We start from the raw sequence: 25,294 nt of genomic DNA on the forward strand, positions 1-25,294 counted from the left end.
GTGTGACAGTCACGTCAATAAAATCAGTACTTTAATAACTGTGTTTTGTCCCCAAAAGGATACCGTAGATACTTCTCAAATATGGCGACCGCTCAACGCATGCGCACTGGTAATGAGGACCTTCGAAGCTAAACTTGGCCGCACGTTGCTCAAGTGAAGCCTGAAAAATGTGTAAAGTTCAAATTCTGAAAACGTTGGTGACACAACGACTAAATGTGGCCGTCGAGGAGATATTTAAATTATTTGAGAAAACGATAGCGGACTACGAGGAGGACCTTCGTCGTGCAAAGGAGGAGAACGAACGGCAACGCCAACTACTAAACATCGTTTACACGCCTCACGTTGTCTCACTCCAAGCAGGTTAGCGCACGTGTGTAGGTTTAAAATAATAAGTTAACAAGTGAATAATGTTAACGCTCACGCCTTATTAATATTACTGAAGCTTTTTTTTTTTTTTTTTTTTTTAACAATGTAGTTTGTCGAAGTGGACTTTCCGTACAATTTTTGAATGACAGTCCCAAATCTGATTGGTTCGCCACAGTTGCATGTGATTCTCGATGCGTTAAAATTGTTTTAAAGCGTAGGTATTTTTTTGTAGACGAAAAGTAGATATACTTTTAAAAAATAATTGTATTACATTTATATATATTCATTAATTATTGCTATTACATTAATGTTTAGTTACTCAAAAAAATCCATTCTTTTGATGCCTTCCTCCATCCCTAATGTCCTTGTTGTGGATACAGCCTTCATCCTTCTATTCTTCCTTCCTTTCTACCTCCCTTTTCCTCCATCTTATTTTTTACTTTAAAAAAAAGTACTTATTTACAAATGTCACATTTGTCAATCATGTTCTTCTTGTCATGCAGAGAGGCAGGTGGTGCCAGTGGAGCATCAAGAAGTAGAAGCTGTTCCCTCGAAGCAGCAGGAGGAGCCAGCGGAGCCGCCCCACATTAAAAAGGAGGAGGACATGTGGAGCAGTCAGCATGGGGAGCAGCTTCAAGCGCTGGAGGAGAATGATGTCCCCACGTTCACTTTGACTGGTGTCCATTTTAAGAGCGAAGACGATGAAGGTCAGTCCTCACAACTTCATCACGGTCAAAATGAGGAGACGTTAGATCAACACGTCACAACAGAAGAACACTATGGAGGCCTAAACTCACAAACAAATGAATTAGCTCCACTGTCCGATTTGGACAATATGATGTCACAGTCATCTGACATTGATCATAGCGACCGCACCGAAGAAACTCTGAAAACTAAAAAGAAATCTGATGGTGATAGGACGCATCACACTGACAACAAGAACTTCGAGTGTTCCGAATGTGGGAAAAGGTTTTTACACAAAGGAGCTTTGAACCGACACATGACAACGCACAGCGGAGAAAAGCCTTTCATCTGTACCGTTTGCGCCAAAGGCTTCGCCTTGAAGGCCAACTTGAAAAGACACATGCCGGTCCATTACGATACGAGCAGCAGCTCGACTTGGGACGCGACGAGCGTTCCGCTCAGCTGCTCGGAATGCGGCAAAACGTTCGGCCAGAAGTGCAACCTGATCACGCACATGAGAACGCACACCGGGGAGAAACCTTTCGCATGTTCATACTGCGACAGAAGATTCCACACGAAGCTTCACGTGAAGAGACACACGGCCATTCACACCGGGGAGAAACCGTTTTCCTGTTCGTTTTGCGGGAAAAGATTCCGAGAGAAGTACGACATGAGGAATCACACGAGGATGCACACCGGTGAGAAACCTTTCAACTGCTCCACGTGCGCCAAATGTTTCTCTCGCAGGTCGTATCTCAGAATACACATGAGAACTCACGCCGAGGAGAAAGCTTAGCGCTGCAGTAGCTCCAGTCAACGCGAGACAATAGAAGCTGATGGAGAACAATGCGAAGATCTCCACTCGCAACAAAAGAAACTTTGCTCTACTTATGCATATGGATGACAAGATGTCACGTCAGCAAAATTAGCAGAATCCAAAGTGACTAACGATAATATATTTGCTGCCAACAAGTGTTATGTAATGAAGTCTGTGATTGTTCATTCAAAATTATTAGAGATTGGCGAGTACCTACCGACACAAGGTATCTATATCAGGTCTATACCGGCCTTATTTTAAGGTATCAGGTACTCATGGAGGCTGTCAATACCATCCACTGATACTTAAGGCAAAAAAAAAGAAGTAATTGGCGAATCATCATCTGTCAGTAAGAAAGAGGTCTTTTGTTCGCAATTTTTTGTCATTATGTTAAGCATAATTTTATATTACCAGAAGTACTAGGGGTATTGGTGAGTACTCCAAGAGTGAATACATATTCATACAAAAATTAGTTAGAAAAACAGGTATAGCACATCCCTATTGTTGGAGGATGCTTTTTCTTCGTTTGTTTAATTTCGGGTAGTGAGAATGTTGGTTATCTGAATACAGGCTGGAGACGATGAACAGTTCCTTCAAAGCTTTTATTTCTGCAGAATATTCCGGGCACAAATGAGTTACAGACAATGGCTGTAGCAGCTCACAAGTGCGAAGTTTACAGAGGACTTACAACATTCTTATACTATCTTGAAGGGCGGTACCGCAACGTTTCCAGTAAACAGTTCATCAAAGTTAACTGATAAGCCGGACGTGCAGAGATACGCGATAACACTTAAGGACACATTCGGCCACAGAACAGAGCTCAACTGAGGAAATGAGGAAGTTATACAGTCATGACTAAATCTGGGCAGAAGACACACCTCACTATGCATAATAAATGACCACATACTCATCTGACGTAGCAGTAATGTGATGTGTGCTGTGCTCAACATAAAGGAGCTCACCCAATTACATTTGTCAGAAATTCTCCACTTTCCTTTTAGAATTGATGTTTTCTATGTTGCAAAATACTCCCACAAATTTAACACAGTGTTCATCGTGTGTGCACTGAAAAATGTATTTTACCTTTTACCTTTTTTTTTGTGTGCTTTACTGTATCGTTGAGAATTAAAGAGATCTGTGTGATAAATGTTCTGGCTAAAGTCCTGTGTTTGCTTTCAATCCGAGCTGTAACATTAACAAACGTAAAACAAGGATGCCATTTACGCACCGTGTTAACAGAAACCAGCCAAGTGCGATATTGCTTTCGGCACAATCGGGGGCAACGTGAAACTTCACACCCGTTTCGACCTTTTGTCATTCCCTTACACGCAGGTGCTGTTTAGTACTACTACTAATAATAATGCATTCGATTTATATCGCGCTTTTTGGACACTCAAAGACGCTTTACAGTGGAATGCGTTATTCATGCATTCACACGTTCACACTCTGGTGGCGTTAAACTACTTAAGTAGCCACAGCAGATCCCTGGTAAAGCTTTTGGTGGAGCACGTGAAGCAGGATGTGATTTCACACAATTCCAGAGATTTATAGAAGACCTGTGTGAAGACCGTGTGAGACGCCACCCACACCAGGAGACATGAAAAGTACTCTGAAACTTAATTAGAAGTAAATACTTTGCAGTAAGGAGTAGAAAGCACAGGTAATCTGCTTTCAAATGAAGGGAGTAAAAGTAATCCGTAAAATCAACCCTCCATAAAAGCAGGCGTGAAAAATCTACTTGGGTAAAGTAATGCAGTACAGTATATGCCAGGAACCTTCTTCCTTTGTTGAGCAGCCGACTCGCTTCCTATCCAGTGGAAGTGGAACAGCCAAAGGGGCGATATGGGGGTCGCTGATGACGACACCAAGGTGCGAAGTTTCACATGTACACCCACTTCTCCCACCCGGTTGTGTTGGAAGCATTTATTGCTGTCAGTCGGAGGAGGCCGGAACACTTTCACGTTGGAGGTTTTTGAAAGGGGGTCCAGGGAAGCCAATTAAACATAAATACCATGCGCATGCCCCTAAATGCCAATACGAATTAAAGGCTTGCCTGTTTTAAAAATTGTTATCTTCACAAGAACAAAGATAGATTTTGTCAAGGTAAAAGGCACAATATTTTGAGAATAGTCATTTTTCTATGATGAAGTCATAATATATGATATTAGTCAAAGTGCAAGTAGGGACACAAGTAATTTTTTTAGTGAATACAAATATATATATTTAAAATTAAAACAAATGACTAGTAAAGCTAACCTAACTTTGCTACCTAGCGTGGTGACGTCAGAGTGAAGGGGCGGGATCGTAGACGCAAGTAGGAAGTATCCTGAACAAACCGCCCCCTTTTATATCGAACTTGCTGAAGTTTAGCAGAGACGTAGTGTGGTCGTGTGAAAAAAACGTGCAGCAAATATGTGCAAGATGAGAATCCTGAGAGCGTTGGTGAAGCAACGACTCAACTTGGCCGCGGAGGAGATATTCGGACTGTTTGAGAGAACCATAGCGGAGTACGAGGTGGAACTTTGTCGAACCAGAGAGGAGAATGAACATCAACGTGTGCTGCTGGGAGCCGTTGCATCCACTTTGCATCAAGTGGGGCGACGCGCGGAAGGTTTGTTCTTTTTTTTTAAATGGATTATTATTATTATTTAAAAAAAAAAGAATAACTTTCAGCCACCTTAACATTTCCACAGTAAGGAATCTTGCTGAAATTGCTTGGGAGGAGTTGTTTTCTATTTATTATTTTTTAATTTGTTTTTATTATATGCTGCTTTTTAACCCATTATAGCACTTTGAGATTTGATTTAAAATGTAAAGTGCTTTACAAATAATAATAATAATAATATTACCACCCTTGCTCGTCTTCTCACGTAGACTAATAGAAATAGGAAGTATAGTGTAATGTAAACTGTAAAGTATTAGTAAGTGTAAAGCATCATAGTAAGAAGAATGTGAGTGTATTTAAGTGTGAACTCGAACCACTGGAAACATTCGATCTTCCACCATAACTGAGCCGCTGTGGTTTAACACTGGAACGTGGGCACTGCAGTAAAATTTAAATATTTTTATTTAATTAGACCAAAATAGTGTGACTTTGAACATGCGATGTATTGCATATCTGGAGCCTCAAAATGTTTCTTGTTGAGAACAGTTCACATTCCCACACATTTATTTATTCATCAAGTAGAAGATGTGAACAAAAGCATTTGAGCTGATTTTGTTGTTGTTATTGTTCACGTCCGTCATTTCTGTTTGCTTTCTTTATGTCACGCCAGACGTCCAGCACGAGTTGGTGGAAACCGCGAACGAGGTTCCCTCAGAGCATCAGGAACGCAGCTCCAAGGTGAAACAGGAAGAGCCAGCAGAGCTCCCCTGCATTAAAGAAGAGGATGTGTGGAGCACTCAGGATGGCGAGGCTGATATCGCCACGTTCACAGTGAGCAGTGAAAATGCCGAAGCTCAGTCGTCACAGCTTCACGAGGTCAACCAAGTGGCAGCAGGCAGCAGCTCCTCCAGTCAACACACGTCAAGCGTCCACTTCAGCTGCTCCGAATGCGGCAAAACGTTCAGCCAGAAGGGCAATCTGGTCATCCACATGAGGACGCACACCGGAGAGAAACCATTCGCGTGTTCTTACTGCGACCAAAGATTCTACACGAAGCATCACGTGAAGAGACACACCACCATTCACACGGGCGAGAAGCCCTTTTCCTGTCCGTTCTGCGGCAAACGATTCCGGGATAAGTTTGAGATGATAAAACACACGAGAACGCACACGGGCGAGAAGCCGTTCATCTGCTCGGTTTGCGCTAAAGGCTTCTCTCGGAGATCGTCGCTACGGTTACACGTGCAACAACACTCTGAGGAGGATCGCCTGACGCAAAACGTCACCTCAGAAGCCGATGGAGGAAAGGATTCGGACCACGGGCTGGTGCACTCTTCCAAAACTGATCACAGTGTCTCCGCTAAAAATGATTCTAACGGTGATTTGATATACATCATCAACAACAATCAACTGAATTGCCCTATATGTGGGAAAACATTTGGCCAGAAGTGTAGCTTGATAAGACATATGAGAATACACACGGGGGAGAAACCCTTCTCCTGTTCGGTTTGCGGCAAAAGCTTCCGGGACAGGTTCGAAATGCTGAAGCACATGAGAACGCACACCGGTGAGACGCCGTTCGATTGCGGCGTGTGTAAGAAGAGATTTAATTTTAAGGTGCAGGTCAAGAGACACAAGTGTACTGGAGCCAGTGACAATGCAGGAGGGATTGGGACTTTCTGACAAGCTCCGATAGTTTGATTAGGTTTGTTCACACTTTTCTAACTTGTATGGACCTTTTCATGATGGAATAAAAATTATTGTTGTTGCATAAGTACAGAGCTATGACATTCATGTTACTTCAACGCTTCCCAAAGACATAAAAAAGAACGGCTACAATAATCGCTAGTTTGGCAACAGACCGTCAATAATTTCAGTCATCCTTGAGTCTTTCACTTGAGCTCTCAATGGCCAAATTGGTGATAAATTCTTCGAGACGAGCCACCAACTTTTCCACCTTGGTATCCAATATTAGAACAGTGTCTCAGAAGTCTCATCAAACTGCCATTGAGTTCACTCGTCGCCTGAGTCTGAGTGTTGACCTCACGCCATATGATGACGTCATAGAAGGGCTGGGCGATTATGGAAATGTTTTAATTCATATTAAAATATCGATTAAAAAACATGATTATTCATTGCTTCAAACTCAACTTTAACTGTAAAATTACAGAAGCGTATTTCATTCATTTGAGATGTGTTTTTTTTTCGAGTATTTTTTTGTGTGCAATTATTGCAAAGCAATAGGTGGAGGTAGTGAGCTATTAAGTCTGTAAACCGCCGTTAAACTCAAAGAGGAAAAAGACGAGGAGGAAGAGCAAGCAGTACACCATGAGTTTTGTTTTGTTTTATTTAGTGGACAGTGGGACGGGGTTGGTATACTTGGGGCCGTGGGAGAGGGGGATAAGATCAGTGTGTGAAGGAAGCAATTTAAAAAAAAAAATTCTGGGGGGGCGACTAAGCTGATTTGTAGAGGTGGAGACGTGAGTGCTATTGCCACACACACACGCACACTGTACAATAGGGGGCGGTATGCACCTGAGCGTTGCTTGCAATCCGCCAATAATTGAAACTAAAAGAAGAATAAGATCAGGCAGACTTCTTGGCTGTGCTCAACCGTTGCTGTATTTCTAGCTAGCTTACCTTCACCGTTGCCAAAGAAGAGACATAACTTTACGCGAAACATGTGTAAAGTCACAAAGCTAAGAGAATTGGTGAAGCGGAAGCTAGCCGTAGCTGTCGAAGAGATATTCGAGCTGTTCGAGAGGACAATTGCGGAATACGAGGAAGAAGTCCGTCGAAACAAAGAGACGAACGAGCAACGGCTTCTTGAGCAACTACAAGATGTTATCAAGCATCGTGTTCAACCGCGAAGAGGTACCTAGCTTGTCACTCTTTCTATTTTCTAATTTTCATACTGTAAGGTTTATTGAGCGAGCTAATTTGTCGTTATTCGTGAAAATATACAGGGCGATTATTTTTTTTTTCAAAAGTATCGTGATATTTCCAAAAAAACAATATAAATCTATAGCTTGGACACATGTGTTGTGTATGTACCTTCAAGTTTTTATAAAAAATTTTTTTTACAAGTGCTCAAATGTAGCAACCACCGTCAGCACGGACAACATCAAGACGATATGAGATTTCCTCCCACATTGCGTTATCGGTGGTGGCCGCATTGACTACTGATGAGTTATTAACATTATTTTTCAGTTTCAATTTATATTTTAGCCGTTTTGGATTTAGTTATAGCAGTATGGCTCAATGAATGGGATTGTCTATTGTATCTGTCTCACACTCCTGAGAAAATAAGGGAGTTTATGTGTCTGGTATCTGTCTCTTTCGGAAGAGACAGGCTGATGTATGATTGTTTTTCTCTAATCTGATTTATAGCTATGGGAACTTGCAGAAGGGAGGAGAGAGGAATTCTCTTGTTTTTACTGAGTTGCAAACAAATGTACTGTGGGCTGATGGGAGGAGACTTTTCGTATTCTCCCACTTTTGAATAAGTATTGATGCCCCACGTTGGACGGGACAGACAACCTGATAGAACACGGCTTCAGTGTCATCAGCCTTTTGTCATCAGAAGCTTCTGATAATTATTTACTTCTTCACCAGGATCTTACCATTCAGTTAATTGAACACGCAAAGAGTACAATACTTAATATTGTCTACTCTAACACTACTTGTAAAACTTGTGGGGAAAAAACCCCTCAAAGGTGCGTACAACACGGTTCTAAGCTAGACTTTTTCATTTTTTAATTATCCCGTAATGATTTTGGTGCATTCTTTTTGAATCACTTGTTAAAATGAGGACGTGAAAAAGGGTGTTTGAAGTTGTTGGAGGATGCTTTTTCCTCAGCGTGTTCGTTTAATTTCGGGTAGTGAGAATGTTGGTTATCCGAATACAGGCTGGAGACTGTTAGAAAACGATCTTTGTTTTCCGCGTGCTCCCTAAAGTTGTTTTCAGAATCAGAGTTGAGATCATGTGAACAGTTTTTCCTTCGAAGGTTTTATTATCAGAAATTTCTGAGACACAGCCAAGCTCACTCAATCAGTGATTTCCCTCAGTGTGTGTCTTTACAGCGGACTCACAGCATTCTTATACAATATTGAAAAAGTAGTACAAGCCTCCTACAGGAGACAGCTCCCCCCTCCCTTAATCTCCCAGTCCTGTGAATAATGGAAGGGAGACAGGAGAAAACAGATAAGACTTTGACAGCCTCATATTTCTGAGTTCAACCCCAGATCTGTCCTTTAGACCTTAGACCTGATGACCTGTTGAGCAGAAACTCTTGACAGCACTTAAACATACACATCCTCAGATTAAACACAGGAAACCTTTTAACACATTCCTTTTCCCAGTTAAGAGGAAGGAAGAATCTTCACTCATCAAGCTTTACTGAGTTAACACAGTTATAGCTAAAATCTACACAGCTATAACTAAAATCAAAACAGTTAAAATTTAAATTGAAACCGTAAAATGTTAACAAGACTGAAGAGGGTCTTCTGCCAGATTTAGTCATAACTGTTTTAATTTCCTTATTTCCTCAGTAGAGCTTTGTTCTGCGGATGTATCTTTGTGAGTGTTATCGCAATTTCTGCCAGGTGCCGTCATGACTGAAAAACCTCCTCTATTCCTCAAATGGGCCATTGTCTGTGTTTGAATGATGTGTTTGAATGATGTATTTGAAGTCAAGGTGTTTGAATGATGTCTTTGAAGTCAATGTGTTTGAATGATGTCTTTGAAGTCTTATCTCATGTCCGGTGAACTCCAGGTGGGCTGTTTGCTGGGGGCTTTGTGGTGCTGCCCTTCAAGATAGTATAAGAATGTTGTAGGTCCTCTGTAATCTTCGCACTTGTGAGAGGCTGCAGCCATTGTCTGTAACTCACTTGTGCCCGGAATATTCTGTAGAAATAAAAGCTTCGAAGTAACTGTTCATCGCTCTCCAGCCTGTATTCGGATAACCAACATTCTCACTACCCGAAAGAAAACGAACACGCGGAGGAAAAGATCTGCCTCCACAACAAGACGATGAACAGTTCCTTCAAAGCTTTTATTTGCAGAATATTCCGGGCACAAATGAGTTACAGACAATGGCTGTAGCAGATCACAAGTGCGAAGTTACAGAGGACTTACAACATTCTTATACTATCAGAAGGGCGGTACCACAAAGTTTCCAGTAAACAGTTCAACAGAGTTAACCGGGCATGAGATAAGACTGCACGATAACATTCAAGGATACTATTCAGACACAGAACAAAACAACTCTTTTGAGGAATAGAGGAAGTTATGCAGTCATGACTACACCTGGCAGAGATAGCGATATCATTCAAGGATATATCCGCAGAACAAAGCTCTATTGAGGAAATTAGGAAATTAAAACAGCTATGACTAAATCTGGGCAGCAGACACACTTCAGTAGTGAGAATGTTGGTTATCTGAATACAGGCTGGAGACGATGAACAGTTCCTTCAAAGCTTTTATTTGCAGAATATCACATATAGAGCACTTTAAAACCACCCCCGCTGTTTTTTTAAGATGGAACCCATGGGCAGCAGATAAAATGAAAAACAGCAGAGGCCCCAAAATTGAACCCTTTGGAAACCATATGTTCCGTGTTGCGTGTTCAATTAACTGAATGGTGAGATTCTGGTGAAGAAGTCCCTTTGCAAAGGTATCATTATAACAGAAGCTTCTGATCACACAAATGAAGTCACCCAAGCAGTGTTCTGTTCAAAAGTGTGTCCTTCCTTCTCCTGCACATCATTATTTATTGAAAAGTGGGTGAATACGAAAAGCCTCCTCCCCTTCACAAAAAGGCAGAAGTTCTGCTCCCTCTTTCCCAGGAATACAAATCAGATTAGACCTAAACAAGAATAAATCAGCCTGTCCTTGGACTCGACCGACTGAGACTGGTACAAACTCCCAGGCAAGACAGACAGATAAGAATACAATAGACAATACTATTCATTGAGCTACACAGCTATAACTAAATCCAAAACGGCTAAAATATAAATTGAAACTGAAAAACAATGTTAATAATTCAACATCCGTTATACATGTCAATCCATATTACACATATTCGTCCGATGACTTTCTTTTTTGGGGTGACATAGTTTGTGGGTGTATCATCACAAATCATTTGAGTCGGATGACCTCTGCCGAACCACTCAGACTGACTCACCAAACCCATGTTAGGAGCCACTGCATTAAAGGGACAGTGTATAGAATTTAGTGCCATCTACTGGTGAACTAATAGACCGCCAAAATTTAGAGAGGCCACACTTTGCAAGACTACCGCTAATTACTACTGTTGGAAAATTAATTATTTGTTTTCCCGTGTTCATAATGTTGATTATCAAACTCAGACAATGAGATCGGTGAAATCAGGATTTATTTTTACATAAGCTTATGGACACATGAGATCGGCTGAACTCCGCCATTGTTCTCCCCATGTGTGTTATTCCTCCCCCGAGCAAGTCACTAGTATCCATCCGTGACTCTTCAAACCCCTCCTCCGTCTTCTTCGGCCAATCCTCTCCTTCTCAGACAGTCACATGATACATCAATACAAACGAACTGCTCCCCCTTTCACAATGATGTTATTACAGAGATCAGATAAGAGTTGAGTTGTTCTTCAGAGCAGACCTGCTGGCGCCTAGTATAAACAAAGGGATCTAATTAACACATTCGCTCTGCAAACCCCCCTGACCACATTTAAATTCTCACACAAAACTATACTGAGTAAATCAAAGCAATTTTGTCCACTTCTAAATAGTAATATTATAAATCAAACAGTTATAATTAAATTAATTCACTTCACTACTCTGGCGAAGTTCTTCCATTTCAGAAAGATGGCAGCGAAACATGGCAGCCTCCTGTAAGGTGCGGCGCAACTGATGTAATATATTTAGTGGTGACTGGACCTACATTTTATATTCAATCTACATACACGTGATTGGGATGAACATTGACACTTACGTATATGATAGGTCTGTATGATGTCAGCGCTAAAAAATTACCCCCTTAAAAAACTCAGTAGTGATTTAATGCGCTTTATTTTACTACGTTTCACACATCTTAATGTCGTCATTAAAACGGAAAGCATAAATCGTTACAAGCCTATGTGTGTGCGATGCCGATAAGAAATAAGGGTGTATGTAGTTGTCGATTGTAGTGATCTTGGAAAGGGACAGCATGCGGCCACCATGTTTGAATATCTCTCACCACTAAGTTCCCTCCAAAAGGAAATTATTCCATCCTAACATCATCCACCCCATTTCCAAAGAGACAACATAAATCTTGTGAAGAAGGTGTGCGGTTCGAAAATATTTTTTTCAAGCTTCTCTTCTCTTCCAGTGTATTTTCTAAACACAAGCAATAAATGAATCTGTATTATGATAAACAAAATTATTTTTATGCATAAATGTTTTGGTCTTATAGGTTAATCTTACAGTGAAGGCAAATGGAACCATGAATTAATATGAAAAACGGTGTATTTATTGACTTAAATTAGAGTAGTTGATTACAGTCTTTACAAAATACACACAAGTCCACCAAAAATAGCACCGAGTGTGTTGTGACTGTAACGAGATGGCCATTAAACCTGCTGGAGTGGCGAGTGGGATCAATACTGTTTGAGCCATTGATGCCTCTGATAACACCAAGATCGCTTTCCAAATTGAAACATTGATTCGCAGAGGTGGGCTTTCCGTCAAATGCTGCCAGGTCACATAAAGTCTGTCAATGGACTGACTATATGCCACGGAGGAGGCGGGACTTCCAACTTCCGGGTTTTCACGCATCAACTTTGTTTCCGTTTCCGGTTTACGACGTGTGGGCCGCGTCCCAGTACTTGCGCTTCCGCCTTTGTGCCCCTCGGTTGCGCGTTCCCGTCGACGGGTGCGAGGCTGCGAGTGTGTAGTGTCTGTCTGTGTCTGAAGCATTTCAGAGAGCCGAGACGCCCTCCCGCCGATGGGCGGGGAGCTCGCGGTTGGGGGGCGCAGGGGTGGGGATGCGAGTGTCGGAACGCGGCCAGCAGTGGCTGGAAACGGTGCTGATGTGTAAAACCCGGAAGTCAGAAGTCCGTGGCATCTACCCCATTTGTCACTGACGGACACGCCCAATTTGCTGACGAATGATGGGGAACTTTGAAAAACTGACGCACTAAGAACCGACTGAAATGGTTTTCGTCTCCACTCACCGGCTCATTAACGACGGACCTTCTCAGTTCGTCACTGACTGGTTCCCGTTTCGCTCACGACTAGCAAACGCGTACCGCATATCTTGCGTTTTTGTTCTCGGGTGTGAATACACCGTGCTTCAAGCGTAGAACAGGAAGAAATAACGCTTGAATGTCGTGAGTCAACCCTACCTGTGTTTGTGTTGGCTGCTAACTAAATCTCGGTTCCCATTCTCCAAGCTGCTCCTTTTTAGGTCGTCACGGCCGTTAAAGGAAGCTGGCTGTGTGTTTTTTTTTCTTCTAATTTTATTTGGCTGTGTCTCTCCTGTGCTCCGCCCGCATGACATAGTTAGTACGTTAGCGACGCCAATTGGCTGTCGCCAAGACAAAGACAAAGATGATGATGACGCAGAAGATGATGATGACGACGATGAAGATGACGACGATGAAGATGGCGAAGAAGAAGAGGAGGACGATGAAGATTACGAAGAAGAAGGTTTGTCGGTCCTGAAATAGTGGTGACGAACTGTAATTTAGCAATAATGGACGCGTGGTCAAAATATCGATGACAGAGAGACGGACTTGTTGACAGCCCTAAAATAGTGGTGAGGAACTGTAATTTAGTGATGACGAGAACGCGGCTAAAATAAGCATGACAGAGTGACGACAAATTGGCGGCGACGGACGGGTGGCCCGGAAGTTGGCGAATGACTGACCGGCAAAATTTACTGACGCGCCAACCTCTGCTGACTTATGTTTATACGACACTTGTTTAGTAGAATTGTTTTTTGTTTTTTTAGGTTGTAGTGAACTTGTAAGACTACAAGTCAAAGTGTTTAAATAGATATTTAAAAAATATATTTGATATTCATGCTTCACTTGCCTTTATTTGAGCATAAACCTTTCCCAAGTGGAGGAGTTCATAAACCTAACCTATACCAAAATATTTATTTAATGTATTTTCAAAAATAATTAATAATTAATAAATAATGTATGAAAAAATAAGCGGGGGAGAAAATCACAGTTGGATTGTTTTTCAAAATTGCTCGGTGACCCGCTTCAGCAAACGGGGAGGAGGGAACCCTAAACTCTGTTGAACCATCATCACATTTTCATTTTGCCACCAAAAGCATTTGAGAAATAACATCCGTCCATGATGTTATCAATAAACTTACTTGTCACAGGCCACACCAAATTGCAAATAATCTTTTAATTCACACAAAATTATTAAATCAAATTTCCCACTGCTGTATTATCTGAAGTGAATCTTCTGTTTCAATTTAATTATAACGGTTTTGATTTAGTTATAACTGTTTAAATATGGACACAACTACTTTAATTTACTCAGTAGAGCTGGGTGAGAATTTAAATTATGTGAGGGGGGGGGAGCTGCTCTGCTCACACATTCCTGAGTCATTGTTTGGGGGGAGCAAATGTGTTTTACAACCGGTTGAGTAGATGTTTTCCAACAGATCTCATTTCAACAAGAAAAAAACAAAAGGAGCAACAATAAAATAACCAAACTTTGGCTGATGCCTCAGAAAATGAATTGCAAGCTGAATGTGATCTTCAAAGTTGAGGCTGTTTTCATCTGTTGAGAGGTGAAACTTCCAAAACTTTTAAAGGGTTCAAATCTTGGACGATGGCCAAACAGTTCCAGAAAATTTCAGGTTCATATCTTTTTTTCTAAGGTACTGGTTGCTATGGACATTTGAAAGCGTACCAAAACTTTAAACCCCTTTTTCTCAAAACTAGGGATTTCAACATTACAATTGCTGAAACTGAATTAAGTGCAGAATTCGAATATACCAATATCTTAATTTTGATTTTTTTGTTGGGGCAGGACCCTTTTGCCAGAAACGTCATTCATTCATTTTGCATTCATTCATGTCATGTAGGTGCACGGCATGCGAGGAAGGATAGAGAAGACGAGGTTTCCTCTGAGGAGCAGGAGGAGCCCCCGGCAAAAAAGAAGAAGGCCGAGGGGAGGACGGGACTCAGGTCAAGTCAACGCAAGAAAACAAAAGCTGGTGGAGGATGCAGAGAAGATCTCCAGTCTCCAGCAGGCTACTTGGCGCCAATATCTGACACGGATTACATGACTTCAAACTGTGACAGTGACAATGCCAAAGAACCTTTGGAGAGGAAGCAGAAGCTGAAGTGCTCTGAATGTGGTGATCTGTTTGCCCACAAGGACGATTTGGATAGACACGCCAAGACACACACTGGAGAGAAACCGTTGGATTCCGCAGTGGTCGGGAAACCGTCAAATACTGTCAAATCTTTTACCTGTTCAGTTTGCATGAAAAGCTTCCCGAGTAGGGATATTCTCATATCTCACATAAGAGCACACACCCAGGAGAAGCAGTCGGCCGCCGCCAGCTCGAGTCAACAGGTGACAACAGAAGCTGGTAAACACAGTAAAGATCTTGACTCGCAACCAGACCTCTTGGCTCCGGTCTCTGATATGGACGACGTGACAGCCGATTCTTCCGACTCTGATCACGGCGGTAACGGCAAAGAACCTTTGGAAACAAATAAGAAGTTGAAGTGCTCGGAATGTGATGAAATGTTTGTCCACAAAGGAGATTTGGATAGACACGCGACAACACACGCTGGAAAGAAAGCTTTGAATAGCGCGGGTGCCCCTAAACCATCCGGCGCCGTGAAAACGTTCGATTGCTCAGTTTGTAAGAAAATCTTCACGAGTCGAGACATTCTCAAGTCGCACATGCGAGTACACGCCGAGGAGAAACCGGTGGCCTCCACCAGTCAACAAGTGGTGACGGAAGGTAAAAGTCTTCACTCCCAACCAGGGAAGTTGGCCCCAGCCACGAAACCATCCGTCACCGTGAAAACGTTCGATTGCTCAGTTTGTAAGAAAATCTTCATGAGTCGAGACATTCTCAAGTCGCACATGCGAGTACACGCCGAGGAGAAACCGGTGGCCTCCACGAGTCAACAAGTGGTGACGGAAGGTAAACCTCTTCACTCACAGCCGGGGAAGTTGGCTCCAGCCACGAAACCATCCGTCACCGCGAAAACGTTCGATTGCTCAGTTTGTAAGAAAATCTTCACGAGTCGAGACATTCTCAAGTCGCACATGCGAGTACACACCGAGGAGAAAGCGGGGACCTCCACAAATCAAAATGTGGTGACGGAAGGTAAAAGTCTTCACTCCCAACCAGACAAGTCATCACCAGTCGCGAAATCAACCAGCACTGTTAAATATCTCAACTGCTCAGTTTGTACGAAAAGCTTCACGAGTAACAACTTTCTCGTGTCGCACGTGCGACGAGTACACGGCAAGGAGACACCGGTGACCTCCACGAGTCAAAATGTGGTGGCAGAAGGTAGAAATCTTCCTTCACAAGCAGACAAGTCATCAGCAGCCACTAAACCATCCGGCGCTGTTACAAGTTTCGTCTGCTCAGTTTGTAAGAGAAGCTTCTCTAGCAGCGACTTTCTCACGTCGCACATGCGACTTGTACACGCTCTCGAGAACCCGGCGGCCTCCACTAGCTCAAGTCCAAATGTGGATGTGACAAACGGTGAAAATCTCCACTCACAACAAGGCAAGTCATCGCCGGCCACTAAACCATCCAGCGCCGTGAAAGCTTTCGTCTGCTCCGTTTTTAAGAAAAGCTTCACGAGCGGCGAGTGCACGTCGCACATGCGAATACACGCCCCAGAGAAACCGGCGGCCTCCACGAGCCAACAGGTGGTGACGGAAGTTAAAAATCTTCCCTCACAATTGGACAAGGACGGCGTGACGTCAGACTCATCTGATGCCGATGACGACGCCAAACACGCTTCGGAGACTAACAGCAAGTTGAAGTGCTCAGAATGCAGTGAGATGTTTGCCCACCAGGAAGACTTGGATGGACACACGAGAACGCACGTTGGGAAGAAACCTCCGAATTCCGTAGGTGTTACGAAACTCTTCTACACGGTTAAATCTTTTACATGTGCCATTTGTATGAAAATCTTCACGAGTAATGACGCGCTCGTAACGCACATGAGCATACACACGGGCAAGGAAGAGTCGACCTCCGCCAGCTCGAGTAAGCCCGTGACGGTTGAAGTGAACGGAAAACACGACCTGCCGTCTGAACCCGAGAGTCTCTTCGCTCCACTGTCCTATTCGGACATGACGGACTCGTCCGGAGATGACCCTGATGGTAACAGCAGTGTATCGCTGGCGACGACCAAAACCTCTGAAGGTGAAGCGCACTGCAACAAAGAATCGAAAGAGACAGTGAAACCGTTTGCTTGCTCGGTTTGTGATAGAAGCTACTCCAACAAGGGCAACTTTATGCGACACGCGAGAGTCCACGGAGAGGAGAAATCAAAAGCCGGCGAAGGATCACAAGCGTGCAACGACGCTGCAGCTCGTTTGAAGACCAAGAAGTCTAAACGGCATGTGAAACACTTGAAGTGTGGACATTGTCAAAAAGGATTTGGCCGTATTAGTCATTTGACTCAACACTTGGAAGTGCACAGTCTGGAGAAACCTTTCGCTTGCCAGTTTTGCGATGAAAAGTTCAGTTTTCCTGAGACGATGAGGATGCATGTTCAGAACCAACACCAAGGACAAGGTGCGTGCTAGAAAATTCCGAGACAGGACCCGACGGGATTTTGGGAAGCGTTCCATTACAAAATGTATGTCAGACATTATATTTTTTGTACATGTTCTTATTGACATTTTATTTTTATGTATGTAGAATATGCACTTGTTTTAACTTGGGGTTATGAAGTAGCCTTGATTTTTTTTTTTTTTTTTTTTTTTTTTTTTTTTTTTTTTTTGAACTTGACTAGTTGTGATTAGTGTGTATGTCTTTCACTGTCACTGGCTATAGATTCATTTTTCACTGCCTATATGTGACTTGTGCTTACGTGTTCCTAGCCTCTCACTTTGACATTTCAAATAGGCGCAATTGCAACCCTAAGAAGGCGCAAAACACCAAATTCTGTGACTCCGTACGTACATAAGCCGCCCTCGCTGCGCCCCATACGCAAGTTGTTTTTACGTTGCATGTGAACTTAAAACGCGTGGTTTTAAGTTTCAACTCCGTATTGGAGAGCAAAATCTGTACCAGTAAAAAATAAAAAAATAGATTTCGTTTAGATTGGCTGGTCCGTCTCCCTGGCAACGGCCAAGACTGGATCTATTTTGATTTGGATAGTTGACACCTAAAAGCAATTCGAACCTCTGCCTCTCTTTCGAATGTGAATCCTGAAAAAGGAGTTAGGGTTAGCTTAATTACAAATTACACAATTTGTGGGGCATAAATTTAGCACAAAAAAATCTCAAGATGTTGCATGGAATCTAGCTTTTACATTTCATTCCCATCCGTCCTACGCAGTATGTTTCTTGTATTCCACTGTTTTATATCCTTCACGCATGCGTTTTGTCGTCAATAAAGTCTTACTTTCTAAAGTACCATGTTTTGGGTTTGGTGAAAAAAAAATATTGTCTCTGTACACTGGGTTAAACAAACAATTTTTAGGTAGCAGCCTTTGAGACCAAACGAAGTTTCCCTGTTTTTAATCAAATTCGGGTGAATTTAAAGCGGCTGAACGGAGAAAATTTTATTTTGAATTGCTACGAAAAAATGAATTACAGGATGAATAGTCCAATAAAAAGGCTATAATTGTAAAGATATTTTGGGGCAAATTGTTACTAAGAGCAGCGATAGACCCGCTTGTTGTTTTTAAAGAGTTTGATTGCAAGTTACTTTTTTTTGGGGGGAGTTTCTATAAAAATTTGTGAGCCAGTGTTTCTCTTCACTCTTTGTCTAACATCTTTTTTTTTTTTAAGTGCATACTGTAGTATGAAATAAAAGTAGTTGCACGTTAAGTGAATTTTAAAATGTTATTCCCTCTATCTTGTATTCAGGAAAATTCACTTTTATTCTTAGAAAATCCACACACACCCAACAGCATCTGCACTTTGAAGAAGGTTTACGAGATCACCAAAGAAAAATCCCGCTGCTCCAAACTACGCGGCTGAATCCTGATTTGATTAGCCAACAATATTAGCGCGTTTTTTTCTCTCCTGGCCAATATTTAGCCGGTTGTCTTTTTAACACAACACAAAAGACAAACGTGCTAAAGAAAAGATGATGACATTGACGTGAAGTGTGGTAGGTCTTTGGTTGTAAAATAAATTGCCCCCATGCAGTTCAAGACCTTTTCGGCGAAACCTTGCATTTTTCACAAAACTCAGTACACAGATGCGTGCGTTGTTAACATTTTTTTTTTATTCACAAGACAGCAGACGGAACAGAAAAGCAGCCTGCGACTCTACCGCTTCTACCTGGACTGACTTGGGAAATTTACATGAGTAAACTTTGTACAAGATAAAAAGGGTTGTGGTGCAATGGAGCAGAAATGTCACGTGCTGGGGTTTATTATGATCTAGAAATGTCTGACGCGAGTGAGAGGCAAAAGTTTCAAAAATACAAAAACACCTCAAGGAAAATGGTGTCACCCACTGACGGTTTGATTATTAAATATGTTCTAGCATCAACTAATGGCAAAACCCACTTTGGTGTAAACTACACAGAATTAAAGATAATATGAAGCAGCAACTTACAACCAAAGTCCCTTGGTTTTTTTCTCTGTTTTTGTACTCGTGTCACCTTCAAGACACCAACGCGTTAACTTTTCCAGCGTGGGGCCGCTAATCCCCAAACCGCCATGCTTTATTTTATCCTTCTGCAAAAGTGCCGTTGTCTTAAAAGTCTTATTAGGGGGGGGGGGGGGGGGGGGGGGTACGTTTTTGTGTGTGGATGTAGACTACTGCACTGTCCTGCCTTCTCAGAGCCACCAGAAGCGCACGTAGACGATGAGCATGATGAAGAAAACGCCGCCGGCCGCCAGCTTGGCGTACGTGGAGCGCGTGTTCAGGTATTTGGCGTCGCTGCGGTACTTCTTGGACAGGCTGGACAAGTTGCTGGCCTTGGAGTCCAACGCTGGGGGGGGAGGAGGAAGAAGAAGGCACAAGAGGCACATTTCTCAAGTTTCTTATTAAGTGGTGCCTTAAGACATAAGTGAGCTCACTAGCTTTTTTTCCCTTTTTTTTTTTTTTTTAACTATGGTAATGTTATATACCAATGAGTATCTTTTAGGAAATATTTCCCTTCATTGCTTTGATTGTTGGCTTCCTGGAATTGTTTTTATCCTGAGATTATAAAAAGTACGTGTTGAGTGATGTAACAACAGATTTTGGTCCTTCGCTGGCTTATCTATTTTTTATTTTTATTTTTTTACCTGAGAGCGCCTCTCCTCTCTGCAGCACCTCTTCGATGTTGGCCACCATGATCCTTTGCACATCCTGCAGCTCCGTGTTGATGCTCCCGAGGTTCCGCCGCGCTCGGCTGTCAATGTAGGTCTTCTTGGTCTTTTGGATGTACGTATCTGCCACGCGCACAGTATGCGTCATTACTCGAGTGGGTACGTGACAGAAATGTATCTTAAGTTTGTTCGCACAGTTGTACTTTTATATGAAACTGTTTGTTTTCAAACATTTATTGATGCACATTTAATGTTTAACTTATCTGCATTGCATTTTACTTTTTAGAGCAGTATTAATGTTCAAACTGTACATAATGCTTAAAATATATTTTTTAGTAATCAAACCAAGTGTTTCTGCAATATTATCCAAATAATAAGGTGGCAAGGATATCATGACCTGGGGGGGGGGGGGGGGGCAATTGTCCAATTAGATGCCGGATTTTGCCACCCATATATTTATAATAAAATTTAAAATAGTTTCATTATAAATAAATAAGATAATTCATGCATCATGCATTTTTAAAATCGTTTTTAGAATTGGAATTAACCACCTGTTTAATTTATAAAATGTACAATAGCTTATTTTAATAATAAAATATGCAATTTCTTCAACAATTGTGGGATACTTAAATAAAGTATGCATTTTTCTTCATGTAAAATATTCTCATTTTGAATAAATAATTCATGCCTATTTTTATTCTATTTACAATGAATTTAATTAAATCCTTAACGGCTTCGTTGAAAATGTACAAAAATATTCGCACACATTCTTTGCATTATTTTTCCACCATATTGAATGTTTAATTTATAAAATAATGCATATTCTTTTATTTGTAACTCATTTAATTGTAATCATTTAACCACTTATTTTAAGTTTAAAAAAAATCTTACAAATGTGTAGGTTATTCATGTTTAATTGTAATCAATTAAACAATGTAAATGTGTTTTTTTTGTAACTATTCTGCTTTTTTTTTTTTTTTTTTCTTTACTATTAATACATTAGCTAATTATTTAATAGCATGTACATTTGTTTATTTGACTAATCTTTTTTTAGTTTATGATTGGCATTTTTATTAATTTTTTATGATTCACAATACGATCAACCAATTATTTAATGAGACGAATGTTTAAAAAAAAAAAAATGGGCGGGACAGTTGGCTATGAAGAGTTGAGAACACAGACCAATGAGTGGTCCCGAAAACGCCAGCATTGAAAGTGTTTCGCTTACCAAACTCGATGAAGGAGTACGGCCGGGAGACGGTGGGCACCCTCTTGCCGTGCTGCTCGTGGAACTCGGCCTGCAGGTCCTCCAGGTAGGCGAAGGCCAACTTCTTGGGGAAGCTGGCTTCGCAAAGCACCAGGTAGCACACGCCTTTTTCCAGGACGTAGCTGCCGGCAAAACAACAACCATCGTGACATCAAGTAACCAATTGCAAATACTTTGGATACGGTTGTTGTTTTCCTGGTGGCGACTCACTGGAAGGACATGGATCCGGCCTCTAAGGTGCAGCGCGTGGGGCTTTGCTCGTTGAGTTTCCTGAAGAGCTGCTTGGCTTGACTCTGGTACTGCTGCAGGTCCCGGCCCAACTGCAACATACAGCGCACACACACATGCTTGGCGGCCTTGAATGCATCACAGTAACCTCCTTGTCAACACGAACTGGAATGCGGCGCGTGTTCAACTCTCGCTGATGGTTCGCTTTTGTTCTGTCGGAGTGTCCTTGAACATGTCACAGAAGCGCCACATAAAGGATTCTGTGGGCGTCTTTAACTGTCTACTACTTTAATCCCAGTATTTTGCATTTGGGCTGTCGGAGCATTTTTGAATGCGTACGATGTTAACACAAAAAGGATCGTTTAGAGAATTATAAAACAAACAAAAATATTAGTTTACTTCCGTTTTTTTTATTATTGTTGTTTTGCTATTTGTTGATGTGACAGATTACACCAATAAACTAATCATAACCACTTTGTTTGTATATGTACTGTTTTGAAATGATTCATCACTAAAATAATCATTAGTTGCAGGCCTGCAAGCCCTGATGTGTAGGCTATGCTACATCTTTTTTTTATTTTTATTATTATCACTTTTGTGTGTGTGTGCTTACGGTATGTCCGAACATCCTTGAACGCATCACAGTAGCAGCACAAATAATACTTCCTGTACTCTTTTGGGAAATATTTTCATGCATTTGGTCAGTCCCAATGACTTTAAAAGCATCACAGTAGCAGCACGTACACAAAAGATGCTGTCTGTGTGAGCATTATTTTTTTTTTTTTAACAGTCTGCTTTTGGTGTTTTTTTGGGGTGTCCTTGACACATCACAGTAGCACAGCATAAACACAAATAGGCTGCTTAGTGCGCTTGGCTTTTTAATAACCATTAAATGGGTTACAGTCCGCTGTTGGGAGCGTCCTTGAATGCATCACAGTAGCCCCACACATAAACACAGAGGATGCCGTGTGTGTGCGCGTAATTGACATTACTCTGGTCTAGAACACAACTTTTCAATGACGTGTGTACAGTCTTTCAAGATGATGTCACATAGGATTGGCCTGAGAGATGCGAGGGAAAAAGCACTTCTTTTATCCTGATTTTTTTTTAACCTGATGTATGTAACTAATCTTTAGTCGGCATTTGGTCTTTTGGAGTGCCCTTGAAAGCATCACAGCACATCAACACAAAAAAAGGATGCTGGGACACAAAGCACACAACAACAACAAACCTTTTCGCTTCCCTTGTTGATAGCAAGTGAGAGAGCAGGGAGAGAATGTTAGACTTCAGTTACAGTATACCAATTCAAATATACAGAATTAGCCTACATAATTTGATGGTCATGGTTAGGAGCGGTAGTGGAAGAAAGCAAGTAATAGATTTTAAAAGGAGCTAATATTTTACGGTGCATGACACTTCCCCCCCCCCCCCCTAACAATAATGATTTTTACATTTTTTATTATTATTGTTAATCACAAGACTGAAATTAATTATTCTTATTTGGATAAATGTGTCATATCTGCTTATTTAATATTTGCCGAGAAACCCACTGGAAGCATTTTTATCTAATACAAAAATATTGTCTCCAAATCAATTGAAGAAAAATCTGATAAACATTTACAATATAAATACAATGATAATTGTTATAGACATTTGCTAGAAAATGATTAATGTCGTTTTAACAGTCTATTTGTTTTAATGATGCACACAAAATGGTAACAAAACTCGAATAAAGATCATTATAAAGATACAACCTCTATATAATATTTTCTCAAGGCTAATGTATTCTACTACAAATCCTAATTATGAATTATGTCATATACAGTTTGATTCTGATAGAAATCAGATCGTTTTGACAATATGTAAATAAACAATCTCCTTGTCCACTGCACAGGCCTGCATCAAGAGGACATAAACGGCGTCCTTGCTGCACACGTGGAAATAATGCAGCTCCCACTAGAACTGGACAAAACCGCAGAGGCGTTTTGCGACACTCAAACCCAAAACCCAAAAGAGATACATAAACATGCGGCGTCGTGTAGAACCTGCTCGTCTTCCTGCATCGAGGCGGCAAGCGGCAGGCCGTCGGCCAGCCGCGCGATCATCGTCAGCAGCACCATCTTCTCCGGCGACGTCACACGACCTTTTGGATTTTGTTGCTTTTGACAGCCTGGAGGGAGCCCGAGTGGAAAAGGGAGCACCAGGACCACCAGGAGGGATGACGTGACGACGCTGAGCTGGCCGGAAGCGCGTCACCACAGCGTTCGAGTCCGTCAATTTAACACTTCCGGTAATGCCGCCAGGCGGAACCTTTTCCATCCTGAGAAAGGTTCCGTCCAGTATTTCTCGTGTTTAACTGTAGAAAACAAACTTGCTTCGCTTGTAATTTGTTTACATTTCTCACTCATATCGTTACAGCGACCGCTTTATTGTAAGTGAAGAAATGATTGCTTTCTAATCCTATTATTATTATTGTCAAATTAATCGGGACAACAAACGCTTAATATTCCCTTTATGGAATATATTAAGCAGCAAAATCCTGTTGATGATTGTTAGAGTAGACAATATTTATATTCTACTCTTTGCGTGTTCAATTAACTGAACGGTGAGATTCTGGTAAAGAAGTCCCTTTGCAAAGGTATCATTATAACAGAAGCTTCTGATCACACAAATGAAGTCACCCAAGCAGTGTTCTGTTCAAAAGTGTGTCCTTCCTTCTCCTGCACATCATTATTTATTGAAAAGTGGGTGAATACGAAAAGTCTCCTCCCATCAGCAAGTTCAGCAAGTTCCCAGGAATACAAATCAGATTAGAGAAAAACAATAATACATCAGCCTGTCTCTTCCGACCGGCTGAGACCGGTACTAGACTATACTCCCTAGATAACAGTGGAAGAGAAACCAGTTGCCCTTCTTTTCTCATGAGAGGGACAGATAAGAATACAATTCTATTCATTGAGCTACACAGCTATAACTAAATCCAAAACGGCTAAAATATAAATTGAAACTGAAAAACAATGTTAATAACTCATCATGATCCAACTCATCTCAAACGTCGCCCGAGCTGCTCACAACTCTAGTTACCTGGATATTGTTAGAAAACGATGATGTTTTCTGCGTGTTCGTAAAATTGTTTAACAATCAGAGTTGAGATCATGTGAACAGTTTTTTCCTTCGAAGGTTTTATTATAAGAAATTTCTGAGACACAGCCGAGCTCACTCAATCAGTGATTTCTCTCAATGTCTTCACAGCAAACTCACAGCATTTTTATACAATAATGAGAAAGTAGTACAAACCTCCCACAGGATGCACCCCACCCCCACCCTAATCCCTCACCGTGTGAATCATGGACGGAAGACGGAGAGAGCAGATAAGACAGCACCATATTTTAGTTCAACCCGAGAAGGAAGGTCAACAAGACCTTGACAGCACTTAATCACAAAAATCCTCAGATATACACAGGAAACCTCCCTACACATTCCTTTTTCCCACATAATTAGAGGGACGAATCTTCACTTATCAATCTTTCCTGAGTTTACACCGTTCCGACTAAATCTAAACAGTTATAATTAAATTGAAACAGAAGATTGTTTTCAATATCAAAAACATCCAATAAATCAATGCACAAACGGTTTTTCCATAGCAGGCAGCTTGCTTCCTGCTGCAAAATGTGCATTTTTTTCAAATGGTCAACAGGGGGAGACATTGTCAAGTTTAAACAGGCAGCAAATTGAACATGAACTGACGATTGAATTTATCATACATATTGGAAGACGACCTTCAAAAGCACACCAATTTATATTTAATGACAAAACACGTGATAGTAACACACAATTGCAATTAG

General features: G+C 41.4%; 4 protein-coding genes across 5 annotated transcripts; 3 read left to right on the forward strand and 1 right to left on the reverse strand.

The window, feature by feature from the left end:
• The first annotated feature begins 96 nt into the window (after positions 1-96).
• LOC147166437 (uncharacterized) lies at positions 97-3,014 on the forward strand. Its single transcript, XM_086089244.1, has 2 exons — positions 97-360; positions 870-3,014. The coding sequence occupies exons 1-2, from the start codon at positions 168-170 to the stop codon at positions 1,844-1,846; spliced, it is 1,170 nt and encodes a 389-aa protein (XP_085945370.1). The 5' UTR covers positions 97-167; the 3' UTR covers positions 1,847-3,014.
• A 1,210-nt stretch (positions 3,015-4,224) lies between these two features.
• Positions 4,225-6,222, forward strand: LOC147166438 (uncharacterized). Its single transcript, XM_086089243.1, has 2 exons — positions 4,225-4,478; positions 5,143-6,222. Exons 1-2 carry the CDS (start codon positions 4,280-4,282, stop codon positions 6,153-6,155), a joined length of 1,212 nt encoding a protein of 403 aa, XP_085945369.1. The 5' UTR covers positions 4,225-4,279; the 3' UTR covers positions 6,156-6,222.
• A 677-nt stretch (positions 6,223-6,899) lies between these two features.
• LOC147166439 (uncharacterized) lies at positions 6,900-18,098 on the forward strand. 2 transcript variants are annotated; one of them, XM_086089225.1, is made up of 3 exons: positions 6,900-7,346; positions 13,005-13,151; positions 14,554-18,098. In XM_086089225.1, exons 1-3 carry the CDS (start codon positions 7,154-7,156, stop codon positions 17,262-17,264), a joined length of 3,051 nt encoding a protein of 1,016 aa, XP_085945351.1. In that variant the 5' UTR covers positions 6,900-7,153; the 3' UTR covers positions 17,265-18,098. The 2 variants fall into 2 exon arrangements, with proteins under 2 accessions (XP_085945351.1, XP_085945352.1); XM_086089226.1 differs by lacking the exon at positions 13,005-13,151.
• Positions 18,099-18,896: 798 nt separating this feature from the next.
• On the reverse strand, positions 18,897-23,719 carry sec22bb (SEC22 homolog B, vesicle trafficking protein b). The gene is made up of 5 exons (XM_086089252.1): positions 23,495-23,719; positions 21,432-21,541; positions 21,183-21,343; positions 19,931-20,077; positions 18,897-19,632 (listed from the first exon to the last, which is right to left on the reverse strand). Exons 1-5 carry the CDS (start codon positions 23,567-23,569, stop codon positions 19,478-19,480), a joined length of 648 nt encoding a protein of 215 aa, XP_085945378.1. The 5' UTR covers positions 23,570-23,719; the 3' UTR covers positions 18,897-19,477.
• Between the last annotated feature and the right edge of the window lie 1,575 nt (positions 23,720-25,294).

Source organism: Leptonotus elevatus, chromosome 11 (genome assembly GCF_054856555.1).
Source record: "Leptonotus elevatus isolate MCC_2025b chromosome 11, RoL_Lele_1.0, whole genome shotgun sequence".
Classification (NCBI taxonomy): domain Eukaryota; kingdom Metazoa; phylum Chordata; class Actinopteri; order Syngnathiformes; family Syngnathidae; genus Leptonotus; species Leptonotus elevatus.